Source organism: Lutra lutra, chromosome 6 (assembly GCF_902655055.1).
Source record: "Lutra lutra chromosome 6, mLutLut1.2, whole genome shotgun sequence".
Classification (NCBI taxonomy): Eukaryota; Metazoa; Chordata; class Mammalia; order Carnivora; family Mustelidae; genus Lutra; species Lutra lutra.
In genome coordinates, this window is record NC_062283.1 from 52,634,785 (window position 1) to 52,647,010 (window position 12,226).

The 12,226-nt window shown below is 42.5% G+C and overlaps 1 protein-coding gene across 2 annotated transcripts in view; it reads left to right on the plus strand.

Moving 5' to 3' along the window:
• Positions 1-530: 530 nt before the first annotated feature.
• The window catches only part of GCLC (glutamate-cysteine ligase catalytic subunit), a 47,037-nt gene continuing 35,341 nt past the window's right edge, over positions 531-12,226 (plus strand). For both annotated transcript variants that reach the window (XM_047733095.1, XM_047733096.1), the window contains exon 1: positions 531-1,152. In XM_047733095.1, coding sequence (XP_047589051.1) covers positions 1,003-1,152 — 150 coding nt within the window. In that variant the 5' untranslated portion in view covers positions 531-1,002. The remainder of the gene's footprint in view (positions 1,153-12,226) is intronic.

Here is a 12,226-nt window from a genome sequence, read left to right on the forward strand (position 1 = left end):
CCATCCACCCTAAGCATGTCTGCATCGTGCACACTCTTACAACATCCATAAAAGTCAGAATTCATATAATTTTACACGGGTATGGAGATAACGTGCCCAAGATCTCACAGTCAGTAAATAGTGGAAACTAGAATTGAACAGGTGTTTCATCTGACTCCCAAGCTATGATGTTATTACCATACCCTGCAGCTCTCACCTGTTTTTTTGAGCGTGAGGTCTTTTCTCACCTCAAAATGAATACATTGGGTTGTTCATTAATTCAAATAACCAAATTTCTTCCCCAGCTCAAAGTTTATCTCTTTGGGTTAGAGAACACAGGTTTTTCCCCTATCTCATTTGCTTAAAGCGTGCGGGACCTCGCTCCCCACACCCCCGCCCCTTTGACTCCGCCCCAACCACGCCTGCGCACGCCTCCTCCGAGGCCTTCGTTGAGGCTCTTTGGGCGCTCGGCCACGCCTCCCCTCCTGCACCGCCTTCTTTCCCCGCCCCCGCCCGTTGTCTATAAAACCCGGAGCGACGGATCGCACCCTGGAGCTGCGAGGGAGCAGATAGGAAGACTGGGCATGCTCTGTGGCGGCGCAGGTCTTGGTCACAAGTAGGAAGAAGCCAGTGCACGACACCGGTAAAGAGAAGCGAGAGCTGCTGCCGCACTGTGGCTGTAGGGTCCGTCGCCGCCGCCTCGGAGCAGCAGCGGGACGGGAGCCAGAGCGGGTGAAGGGCGAGGCCCCCGAGCCGAGAGCCATCCAGCCTGCGCTCCCGTCCTCTGCCTCCGTGTCCGCGCGGCGCGCCGGACCCCTGAGTCGGTCACCTGGGCGGCCAGGACCCCGCGCGGGGGAGCGGAGCGGACCCTCCCTCCGCCAGCTGTGGTCCAAGGGCGCCCCCACGGGGCGCAGCAGCCGCTGCCTCCGCCGCTTTTAGCGGGCAGCTGAGTGTCGGACTCGCGCCCCGCGCGCTGAGCCAGCGGCCGCGGTCAGCCCCGAGGAGAAGGAGGAGGGGGCAGCCATGGGGCTGCTGTCCCAGGGCTCGCCGCTGAGCTGGGAGGAGACCAAGCGCCACGCCGACCACGTGCGGCGGCACGGGATCCTCCAGTTCCTGCACATCTACCACGCCGTCAAGGACCGGCACAAGGACGTGCTCAAGTGGGGCGACGAGGTGAGCGCCCGCGGCCTCCGCCCCCGCCGGGCGCCCCTGTCAGGCCACCTCGCGTCTCCTTTGTTCGGCGAAGCGCGCCCCGCGCCCCCACGGCGGTCCGCGCCCTGCGGTGCGCCCCGAGGGTCCCCGGACGCGTCCCCGCCCGGGTGCGCTGTCTCTGCTCTCCCCCGACAGGCGTCCGGGGCACTCCCGAGCGTGGGGCCCTGCCCGAGCCTTCTCACTAGACTTACCTCTCCCATTCATTCATTCTTAGGGTTTTCCCCTTCGTTCAACAAATGGGTTAGGCGCTGGGAGGGCGCGAGCGTGAGCAAGTGTGACATTTGGTGCCTCCAGGAATTTTCAGTCTGGTATATATGCCGGCCGTCTATCGCGGTCTCGTGGCCGGTGTCAAAATGCGCTTTTGCGATCAGTGAGGTGGGGACCAGGTTGTCCTAGAAGGGCCGTCGCTGCTAGGATTCAGGTCTTCAGGATGTTCGCTTCTGCCCCATCTCCTGCAGGTTCCTTTTTAAACCTCCAGCTGCTTCTCATCAGCTCCCTCTCACTCTCCTCACACACCCTTTCTCGCCCTCCACGCTTTACCACCACTTTTTAGGCACAGAACAGGAATTACAACTCGATTTTCCTAAAGAGATTTTCGAAACTTCTTGTACTACCATGGGAACTCTTGAAGCTTCGCAATTGGGATTTGTTAGTGCCTTTCCGTGGCCTGGATCCTTTACAAATCAGTTTCAACATGTGTTCTGCCTAGAGCTGAAATGTCTTTGAATTTTCAATGTGTTGAACCATTGTTTATTGGAATGATGTGGAAAGCATTGCGCAGCCCCCTTTAGATTTAGTTTTCTTCTGCCAAAGCTTTTTGTGCTCTCTTTCCGTTTTTTAAAGTCACATGTAGATGCCATTCAGATAATCAGATGCTTTTTTGAAAAGTGCTTTTTTTTTTTTTTTTTAACCATTTGGGTTCCATCGCTTGCTCAGGTGCAAATTTCTCTCTTAGTTGATGTTATTACTCTTGACCCAGGCGTCAGGGTGGTGCTACGCTGAGGCAGTATCTGTTTCCTTGTAAAATTAGTTTGTCAGTTTCGAAAGTTGGACGATAATTCTGATTTTTACAGTTGAATTGCAGTGTTTTAAGTTTCAAAAGTATAATAGCAATTCACATTTATACTAGAAGGGGTTTGTCATACTTTGGACAGAAAAAGGGGTGTGGTATTGTGCTCGGTAATTCTTCAGTTTCATTCTGAAGTTCCTTGTTGCTTCATAGCATCTGATGTGTGTTCATTTGTGTATTGTGTGCATTTAGTGATCTTTGTTCTATCCCCCAGGTCCTGGATTTTTTTTTTTTTTTCTGTCCCACATCTCTGCTTCTTTTCCCCCTAATAAACCAGCGTCTTTGGAGTATGGAATTTTGCAGGTCATGATCCGTGAGCAGGTTGACAGACAAATTTAGGTTCTCCTTGACTTTTTTTTTTCCTCTCCAGAACTTTAAAAAAAAAAAAAAAAGTGAAATGGAATCAGATGAAGAGGACTACTTTGTCATAAAGAGGCAGTGTAGCATGTTTGAGCATAACTCAAACTTCTGAGTTATTTGAGGGTGCATGTGAGCAGGTCTGTATAGAGCCACACGTAAATTATTTCTTAGTATGGTTGCCAACTTAAGGAGTTTGAAAACCAGAGTTTCTTATTTATCATGGGAGGCTTCCTTGGTGAGATGAGCCTCAGCAAAAGAGGAGGAGAGACGCTAACTACTTTGGTGTTAGCGCCATTCCTCACACAGAGGAACTCACAGATCACATCTGCTGAAGTAGAAGTCTGCAGGCAAGGTCAGGGGGCAAGCAAGCACGTATTGTATGCAGAAGTCTTGAGAAGTCACTGAGAAACCGTCTGGGTAGATGGATAAAGTAGAGAAGGGTGTGGTGGGTGGTGTGGCCCTTGGAGATGGAGGATGGCTTTGCCAGGCAGAAAATGGTGTTTGAGATGTGATATGTTGGACTGCTTGACATGATACCAAATGACTGCTTTTTGTGGGAACTTTTAGTCTTAGAAGCCAAAAAAAACCAAACCAAAAAACAAGAAACACCTAAAACCGTGGTTAGGAGACCCTGCCACTTTTGGAAATGCTTAGCCCTAGTTCCTAGGACAGTATTTGTATTGGTAGTGTTTATCAGAAAGAACCCTGAATTTGTAATGCCACTTGTGTCATATTCCAGAGCCTGCCAAACTGCCTGTGTGATTGTGAGCCTTAGTTTCCTCTTGTGGAAAATGACGGGGTTGGACTCACCTAGCTTTTGTAGTTTGAGTAAGAACAGTTTCAATAACTTTTTTTTACATTAAAAAATTTTTTAATTTTTTTTAATGTCCACATTTTTTTTAATGTACACATTTCAACCAGAATGTTACTTTTTGAAATTCACCTGTAGATAGTCTTTAGACGCTTAAAGCAAAGGCTACGAATCGCTGAGGTAAAAATGGGCTGTATTCTAAAGGTGTGTGCTGGCTTTTTAGAAATCAGAAGCATTATCCTGTGACAACCTCATGAATGCATAGATTCCCAGATCAGCTTACAGATGCGTGTTTCACGTTTGGTGAAACAGGTCCTAAGCCTAGCCACCGTCTATTGTTTCTGGAGGAAATAGAAGTTCTAACTCCTGGGTTGCGGGGAGAACATTTCATTTTGCCCCAGGGTGGGGGAATACTGTAGGGGAGAGGTGAGATGGATGTTCCTGGGTGCTCTTTTTTTGCCTGCTAAGCTTTGCCTGCTAAGCTACATATGCAAAAAAAAAAAAAAAAAAAGGCACTTACCTTTTCACAGCATACACAAACTTTTCAGGGCAGATTTTGTTCATAACTGGAAATCACCCCTTAAAAGACAAACTTAGGAAACGTAGGCTGCAAACGTGGCAGTCAGTACAACTTTTGAATTCACTCTAGTGTTACCTGCCCTCCAGGCCTTTTCAGCTACTTAACGGCAGAGGCATTATCAGAATTGAAATCTGGCTGACTTCAGGTCCATTTCTTAAACACGTAATACTAGGTTTTGGATTATTTACAATGTGTGAGATTTCATCAAATCTCCTTTTACAGAGTTCACACTACAGGTTGTAGAGGTGTCAGAAAACAACATTTAAAAGCCAATGTATAGTTTTTCTAAAATTTTTTAACCCAGTGTAGTGGCTCTCAAAGTTAAGGTAAATTGTCCTCTAGTTAGCAGAGAAGTGCATGTGACTTTAGGAAAATAAAACATGTCCTTGATATTTGAGTTTATTCTTACCATGCATAAAGCCAGTAAAGCTGGGATGGGATATGTTAAGGGCTGAAATGTCATGCATTGAGTTTGAAGGACAAATTTGCCTGTGTAGGTTAAGAATGCTTTAAGTGACTATTTAGAAAATGCATTGTTAATTAATAAGCTTATGATCCTATAAAAAAGAACATAACTCTGAGCTGTAAATCTAGAATAGACAAAAACATTTTCATTTGAGTGTAAATTAACGTGTAGCTTTGGACAAATTGCTTTATCTCAACCTCAGTTTTTTTAATCTATAAAATAGGGATGATAATGCTTTAAAGGGTTAAGATTAAATGAGATAATGTTGATGAAATGGTTTACAAGTAAGTGTCTTGCCTTTTGAGTGAAGGTTCATAAATGGTAACTTGTTCACTTGGATGTTTTTAAATATCTGCTATATCTCATTTAAATAACCATGGTCAAGCAGACTCTTAACGATTGAGCATAAACTGAAGGTTGCATGGGGGAGGGATGGATTAAACAGATGATGGAGATTAAGGAGGGCACTTGTGATGAACCCTCCGATGTTTGTATGTAGGTGATGAATCACTAAATTCTACACCGGTAACTAATACTACTGTTAGCTAACTGCAATTTAAATAAAAACGTGAAGGAAAAAAAAATAATTTAAAAAATAGCCGTGGTCATTGGGGAATGAAGCATTCCGTGTACGTGGACATTTTTTTTTTAAGTTTTTATTTATTTATTTGACAGACAGAGATCACAAGCAGGCAGAGAGAGAGGAAGGGAGGCAGGCAGAGAGAGAGGAAGGGAAGAAGGCTCCTTGCCGAGCAGAGAGCCCGATGCAGGGCACGATCCCAGGATCCTGAGATCATGACCTGAGCCGAAGGCAGAGGCTTTAACCCACTGAGCCACCCAGGTGCCCCATATGTGGACATTTTTTTAACCAGTTAACTTATATTTGCTTTTTCAGATATAATTATATTCCATTAGCTTAGTTATTTTTGATGGTATTGATGGTGTTTGGAAAGTACAGTATTTCTGAATTGCACTTAAAAAATCTAAATTGTGTCTTTAATGCATTACTGGACACGGACTAGAATTAGATTTGAGCACAAATATTTCTTTTTTTTTTTTTAAAGATTCTATTTATTTATTTGACAGAGCGAGATCACAAGTAGACAGAGAGGCAGGCAGAGAGAGAGAGAGAGAGCGAGGGAAGCAGGCTTCTTGCTGAGCAGAGAGCCCGATGTGGGACTCGATCCCAGGACCCTGAGATCATGACCTGAGCCGAAGGCAGCAGCTTAACCCACTGAGCCACCCAGGCGCCCCAGCACAAATATTTCTTGATAGTCATTAAGAATGTTCAGGTTTCTTACATAAGTCATTGAGTATTTTGTGACCTATAAAGCAAAGTTTTATTTTTCTGTTACTTTGCTATCACTGTGGACATTGTTTTAACAGTATTCATGTGTCTCTAAAGCACAGTGGTGAAATCAAGGAAAAATAAATTTGTGTCTGAACTTCTCATATACTCAAAGCATCTGAATATGTTGTTTAGAAAACTGGGGCATTAATCATGTTGCTGGTATTGAATGGGTGATATTCTGATAAGCTTGTTAATACTCTGTTTATACATTCATGATTTAACCAAGTTAGGTGGGTTTTCATAAACATTTTACCATCTTTACTGATATAGTTGACATGCAGTAAACTGCACATACTTAAAATGTACAGTTTGGTAAGTTTTGGTATATGTGTACACCTGTGAGACTACCACCACGATCAAAATAATATACATCATCTCTAAAAATGTCCTTGTGCCCCTTTGCAATTCCCGCTTCCCTTCCCACTTCTCTTCGCACCTCCACAGGCAACCACTACTTTGCTTTCTGTCCCCATAGTAGAGTTCGCATTTCCTAGAGTTTTAGATCTAGGAAATCATAAAGCATGTACTTTTCTGGTCTGGCTTTTTAGGCTGCTTGTATATTTTGGGATTCATTCATTTCATTGCATGTATCAGTTGCTCATTCCTGTTAATTACTGCATTATATTCCATTACATGGATATACTAGGACTTATCCATTATTTGGATATCCAGTTTTTAGCTATTATAAAACTTTTATGAATATTAGTGTATAAGTCTTTGTATGGACTTAACACTTTTATCTACCTTGATTATTCCCTAGGAGTGATTGAACTTTTCAAGGAAATTACCAAACTTTTTAAAAGTAGTGGTACCATTTTATATTCCTAGCGGCAGTATATACCAGTTTGTCCACATTCTTGTCTTCACTTGGTATAGTCAGTCTTTAATTTTAGCCATTCTAATAAGTGGGTGATGGTATTTCATTGTATTTTTAATATGCATTTGCCTTAAGAACTGTGGTGATGAGTATCTTTTCATGATTGTTTGCCATTGGTATGACTTTTTTGTGAAATGTGCTTAAAGCCATTTCCCTAATTTTGAGCGTTCTTTATATATTCTAGATGTAATTCTTACCAGATAATTTACATTGCACATATGTTCTCCCAGTCTATTTTCCTTCTCTTAGTAAGAATGTCTTTTGAGACAGAAGTTGTTCATTTTAATGAAGTCCAGTTTGTCCACTTGTTCTTTTATGGATCATACTTTCCGTGTGTTATCAAAGAAATCTTTCCTTAATTCAGGGTCACAAAAGTTTTCTCCCTTATTTTCTTCTAGAAGTTTTATGACCTTAGGCTTTACATTTAGGTCTGTGATCCATTTTAAGTTAGCTTTGTCTCTGGTGTAAAGTACGGATTTTTTTATTTTGGTTGCCCCAGCACCATTTGTTGAAAAGACTATCCCTTCTTCGCTGCCAGAGGTACATGGCCTTTGCAGCTTGTCTAATTCCAGTTGTCTGTGTATATATCTTTATTTCTGGAGTCTTTGTACTGTTCCGTTGATCTGTCTATCTTTATGCCAGTACTATACTCTTTATATAGCCATAGCTTTATAAGACGTTGTGAGATCAGGCAGCGTTAGCTCTCCCAACTTTCTTCTTTTTCCAGTTGTTTTGACTTTTTTAGGCCCTTTGAATTTCTACATGATTTTTAGAACCAGCTTGGCAATTTCTACCAAAACCAAATCTGGGATTTTGACAGCAATTGCATTGAGTCTGTAGATCATTTTGGGAAGAATGGACATCTTACTAATGAGTCTTCTGACCCAAGGACAAGTAAATCTTTAACTTCTCTCATCCTTTTTTTTTTTCTTTTTAGTTTTTTAACATACAAGTCTCACATTTTTTGTTAGCTGTATCACGGTTTCGTGTTTTTTTTCCTATTGTAAATGGTATTACGTTGCAGTTTCTGACTGCTCATTGCTAATATATTGAAATAAAATTGATTTTTACATATACATCTTCTGCAGCCTTACTAAACTTATTCTTGGCAGGCGAGAATTCTGCCACTGAACCACCCATGCTAAACTTCTTGAACATGTGGGATCCAGTTCTAATAACTGGTCTAATGTCTTAGCTAATTCTGTCACCCTTGTTATTTAAGATTAAGTTCAGTTTTATTTTCTGAATGTTTCTCTGCTTCTTTGCACGCCTGGTAATCTTTGACTGGATGTCAGATATTGTGAATTTTACTTTGTTGGGTGCTTGTTAATTGTATATTCCTAACTCTGTTCTTTAAGCCTTGTTCTACAGTACAGTTATTTGGAAGTAGCTCAGTCCTTTGCGGTCTTGATTTTATAATTAGGCAGATCTGGAGAAGTCTCTAGGGCTAATCCCTCTAATGAGGCAAGACCTTTACAGATATTTTCCCCAATGTCCCTGAATAAGGAGTTAATCTATTCTGGTTTGGGGGGGACACACTTGGCCCCAGCTTTAGGTACTTGGTACTTTGGTACTCCTGTATGGGTTGGTTTACTACTGAATCCTTAAGGGGGAATCCTCTGCAGATCTCTGTGGTGCTTGGTCCTGTGAACTCTAATTGATTTGGTTTCCTCAGACCTTCAGCTCTATCTCTTCAATTCAGGGAGTACTCCAGGTTCTGCCTTACCTTCCTGCCCCTGATCTAGAGCCTCTCTTCCGGCTGTAAGTTGGGGCAATTGGTGGACTCGCTTTGCTTTTCTCCCCCATAGATCAGGAATCTCTGCCTTGTGTTAACTGCTATCCAGTGTCTTGAAAAAGCTGTTTCATATACTCTCTCTCATTTTGGCTGTTTCAGATGGGAAGATAAAATTGGTTGCTTTTATTCCCTCTTGAACAGAAGTAGAAGTCTTTCCTATTTTTTCTATTCTCCTTTCAGCTCTGTTCTCCTTTCTCTGTAAACTTTGTCCAAAGGCTGGCTGCCCTAGTGGTTATAAGGTACCTCCAGCAATCAACATTTAGCCAAGTTTCTTTTTATTTATTATCTTTATTTTTATTTTATTTTTAATATTTATTTATTTATTTTTATATTTAATCTCTACATCCATCGTGGGGCTTGAACTCATGACCTCAAGGTTGAGTTTCATGCTCTTCCAACTGAGCCAGCCAGGTGCCCCTAGCAAATTTTGTTTAAAGTCAGGATTTTCTTTGCCTTTATGCTATGATGTTCGTCATTTAATATCACTGTTTTCATCCTATGATTGGGTATTTGGTGAAAACACAATTATTTGAAAAGTTTGCATACATTTTATGAATAGACTTTAATTTGAAGATGCAAGTCTAAGCCCCGGGTCTTCCCCTGAATGATTGTGTGATCTTAGACACAGAACTTAAATTCTTAAGGCCACAGTTTCCTCCTCTGTAAGACTAATAAAAAAACAAAAAAGCCTCCATTTAGTTTTGAATTGCGTGTTTAAATATGTATAGCTCTTAATTGTATTTTTTAACAATTTACTGAGAATACTTTAAATTCCATACAACTCATAAAAATCAGGAAATGCATACAAGAAATAGTAGAATTTATTTCTTTACCCTGTCACCTTTTGGGTTTTAGCATTGGTCTAAGATAGTATAGTTCACTGGCTACTGACAAAGTAATTTAATTATAAAGCCATGAATACTAGGTTTCTAGAAATTTTTTAATGTCTTAAGCCTATTTGAGCTTCACAATTTTTCCATTAAAAGCAAGATGGTGGGGCGCCTGGGTGGCTCAGTGGTTAAAGCCTCTGCCTTCGGCTCAGGTCATGATCTCAGGGTCCTGGAATCAAGTCCTGCGTCGGGCTCTCTACTCAGCGGGGAGCCTGCCTCCTCCTCCTGTCTCTCTCTGCCTGCCTCTCTGCCTACTTGTGATCTGTCTGTCAAAAAAAAAAAAAAAAAAAAAAAAAAAAAAATCTTAAAAAAAAAAAAGCAAGATGGTATTGTGAAAATGTTTTCTAGAAAAAAGATGATATTTAAATTTCACTTACATATGGCAGAACACTAAAGGCTTTATTTCCATGATGGAAAACTTTTAAATTAAGTATTTATTGTGTACTTCCTATATATTAAGGACTTACTGTGCTAGGTCATGCGGTTGAAGAGAGAAGTCAAGAAAGCGAGAAGCTCTCCACCCTTCAACTCGAGTGGGAGGCAGATGGGTGGATGTGCGGGAGGGAGGAGAGGAAGAGTTTGCTGTATATCTAGAGATCCTGGGAGTCTTATGAATGGAAGGTGGGGAGTGAATCTTCTGGTAGGTCTCAAAGTGAGTTGGAGAAGCAAGGAAAGGGAATGCACAAACGTGAGATTACGGAGATGCCTGATGTTGAGGGAGTATTGCCGTAACACAGGACTAAAGCAGGGAAAAGGGAATGCCTAGAAATTGAGGCTAGAAAAGTAGGTTGGATTCAGGCTGTTGAAGGTCCTTTGTAATAGGCCATGTCAGGAGCTACAGTATTGTTAAGTCCAAGACTGGTACAAGGGAATTTCTTCCAGGTCCCTTTGATCATAGTGTGAAATGGAATGGATTGGGAGGATTAACTAGAGACAAAGACCCCACACTACGGAGGACATGTCATTGCTATGTGAGAGAAGAGAGTGTAGCCTAGGAATCTGGAGATAAAGATTTACATATATTAAAGAGATACTTCAGGGGCGCCTGGGTGGCTCAGTCAGTTTATGTGTCTGCCTTCCGCTCAGGTCATGATCTCAAGGTCCTGGGATCATGTCCCACATTGGGCTCCTTGCTTGGCTGGGAACGTGCTTATCCCTCTGCCTGCCTAACCCCCTGCTTGTGTGCTTACTCTCATTTTGTTTCTCTGCGACAAATAGTCTTTTTAAATTAAAAAAATAAAATAAGAGAGATACTTTAAAGAGGGAGTGAAAGGACCAGACACATGAGCGGTTAGGTTATGTCTGTCATACCCATTCCTGGCAAAGATGATCAGATGAATTAAGACTCCCTGGCAGGATGGTTCCTTGGGGGAACTGTTGGTTTGGATATTCTGTTCTGCAACCCTTTAATTTAAGGAGCCCTTCACTCATTCAGTAGAAATACCAGGTAAGACAGAAGAAAGCTAGAGCAACATCTGAGCTGTGTGTATGGTGGGGCAGCCACAGGCCTAAAGATGGTGCTTGAAGCCCAAGTGGAGAGCCAGTTAGCCCAGGGAGAAGAAACCTTGGCAGCACCTCAGAACCTTGACGAATCCGTGGCATCCTGAGAGGAAGCCGTGTAGCAGGTAGTAGCACTGTCCTGTGCGGGAAGGAGGAGAGCGTGCTTTGAGAGCCTTGGAAGGATGGGAACTGAAGTGAAGCCACTGTATTTGCTGGCTGGGGAGGGACTGGAGGCTTTGACTGCAGCCTATCTGGAACATATTAAGAATTTGCAAGAAAAGCAAAAGTTGGTTTCTGGCCAGAATAAATGGCACAACGCCCATGGATGTTTTCAGAGCTCATAGGGTCCTTAAAATCTTGGTTATAATTTTAGAAAGAAACCGAATTGAACTATTTTAGTTGAACTGGATAGTATATGAATTTGGGTATCCTGTAAGGAATAACGTCCATGGCTGTTAAGTTGTCTCTGTAGCACATTGAAAATGATTGTAACGGATTGAGTATAATAGAATGGCGACCCTGAGTCTCCACTCGAAGATTGGGTTTCTCAGACATGGTTTAAGACATTGGGGAAACATGATTAAACCACAGTCTTGTAGCCCAAAGAGCTCATTTTGGATATAGCTTGCTAGCTATTCAGAAACCGTGGTTATCTGGATTGGTATATCCTTGGAGGGTTTATATGGCTACAATTCTGCTGTTGGACACTGGAGTGCTTTCTGTATGCTTAGGATTTCTGTGTCTGTCATGGTCAGACCATTTGGGATTTGGTAGTTAAACTTATTTCCAGAACAAAATTACAAAAGGACCCCAAACCAGATGTTCCTCATTACATAAATGTTCACACACATCCATTGGTCTTGTCTCCCTTCCCCTGAGTTCCTTTTTTTAGTCCTTTGGATTTGGTTAATGCTTTTTTTTCTCCCCTGGATGCTGATGTAGCAGACTTAGAACTGTTAGGCAAGAGACTCCGTGACCCTTTTCCTGGAAGCTAGTAAGATTCCGGGCTGTGACTCTGCCCTGTTTGGATTACCTGTGGGGGTCATGGGCTGGGGTGCACAGGGCTTCACATATTTTAATGCTCCAGAGAGATAGTCAGGATCTTGAAGTACCTGTAAAAGCTGGCTGGCACTTGTCTGAAGTGTTTTCAAGAGTTAAGGGTTGCACCAGTGACCTGCAACCCTATGAAGTTAACATTTTTTAATTAAAAAAAAAAGTTTTGGGGGCACCTGGGTGGCTCAATGGGTTTAAGCCTCTGCCTTCAGCTCAGGTCATGGTCTCAGGGTCCTGGGATAGAGCCCCACATCAGGCTCTCTGCTCAGCGGGGAGCCTGCTT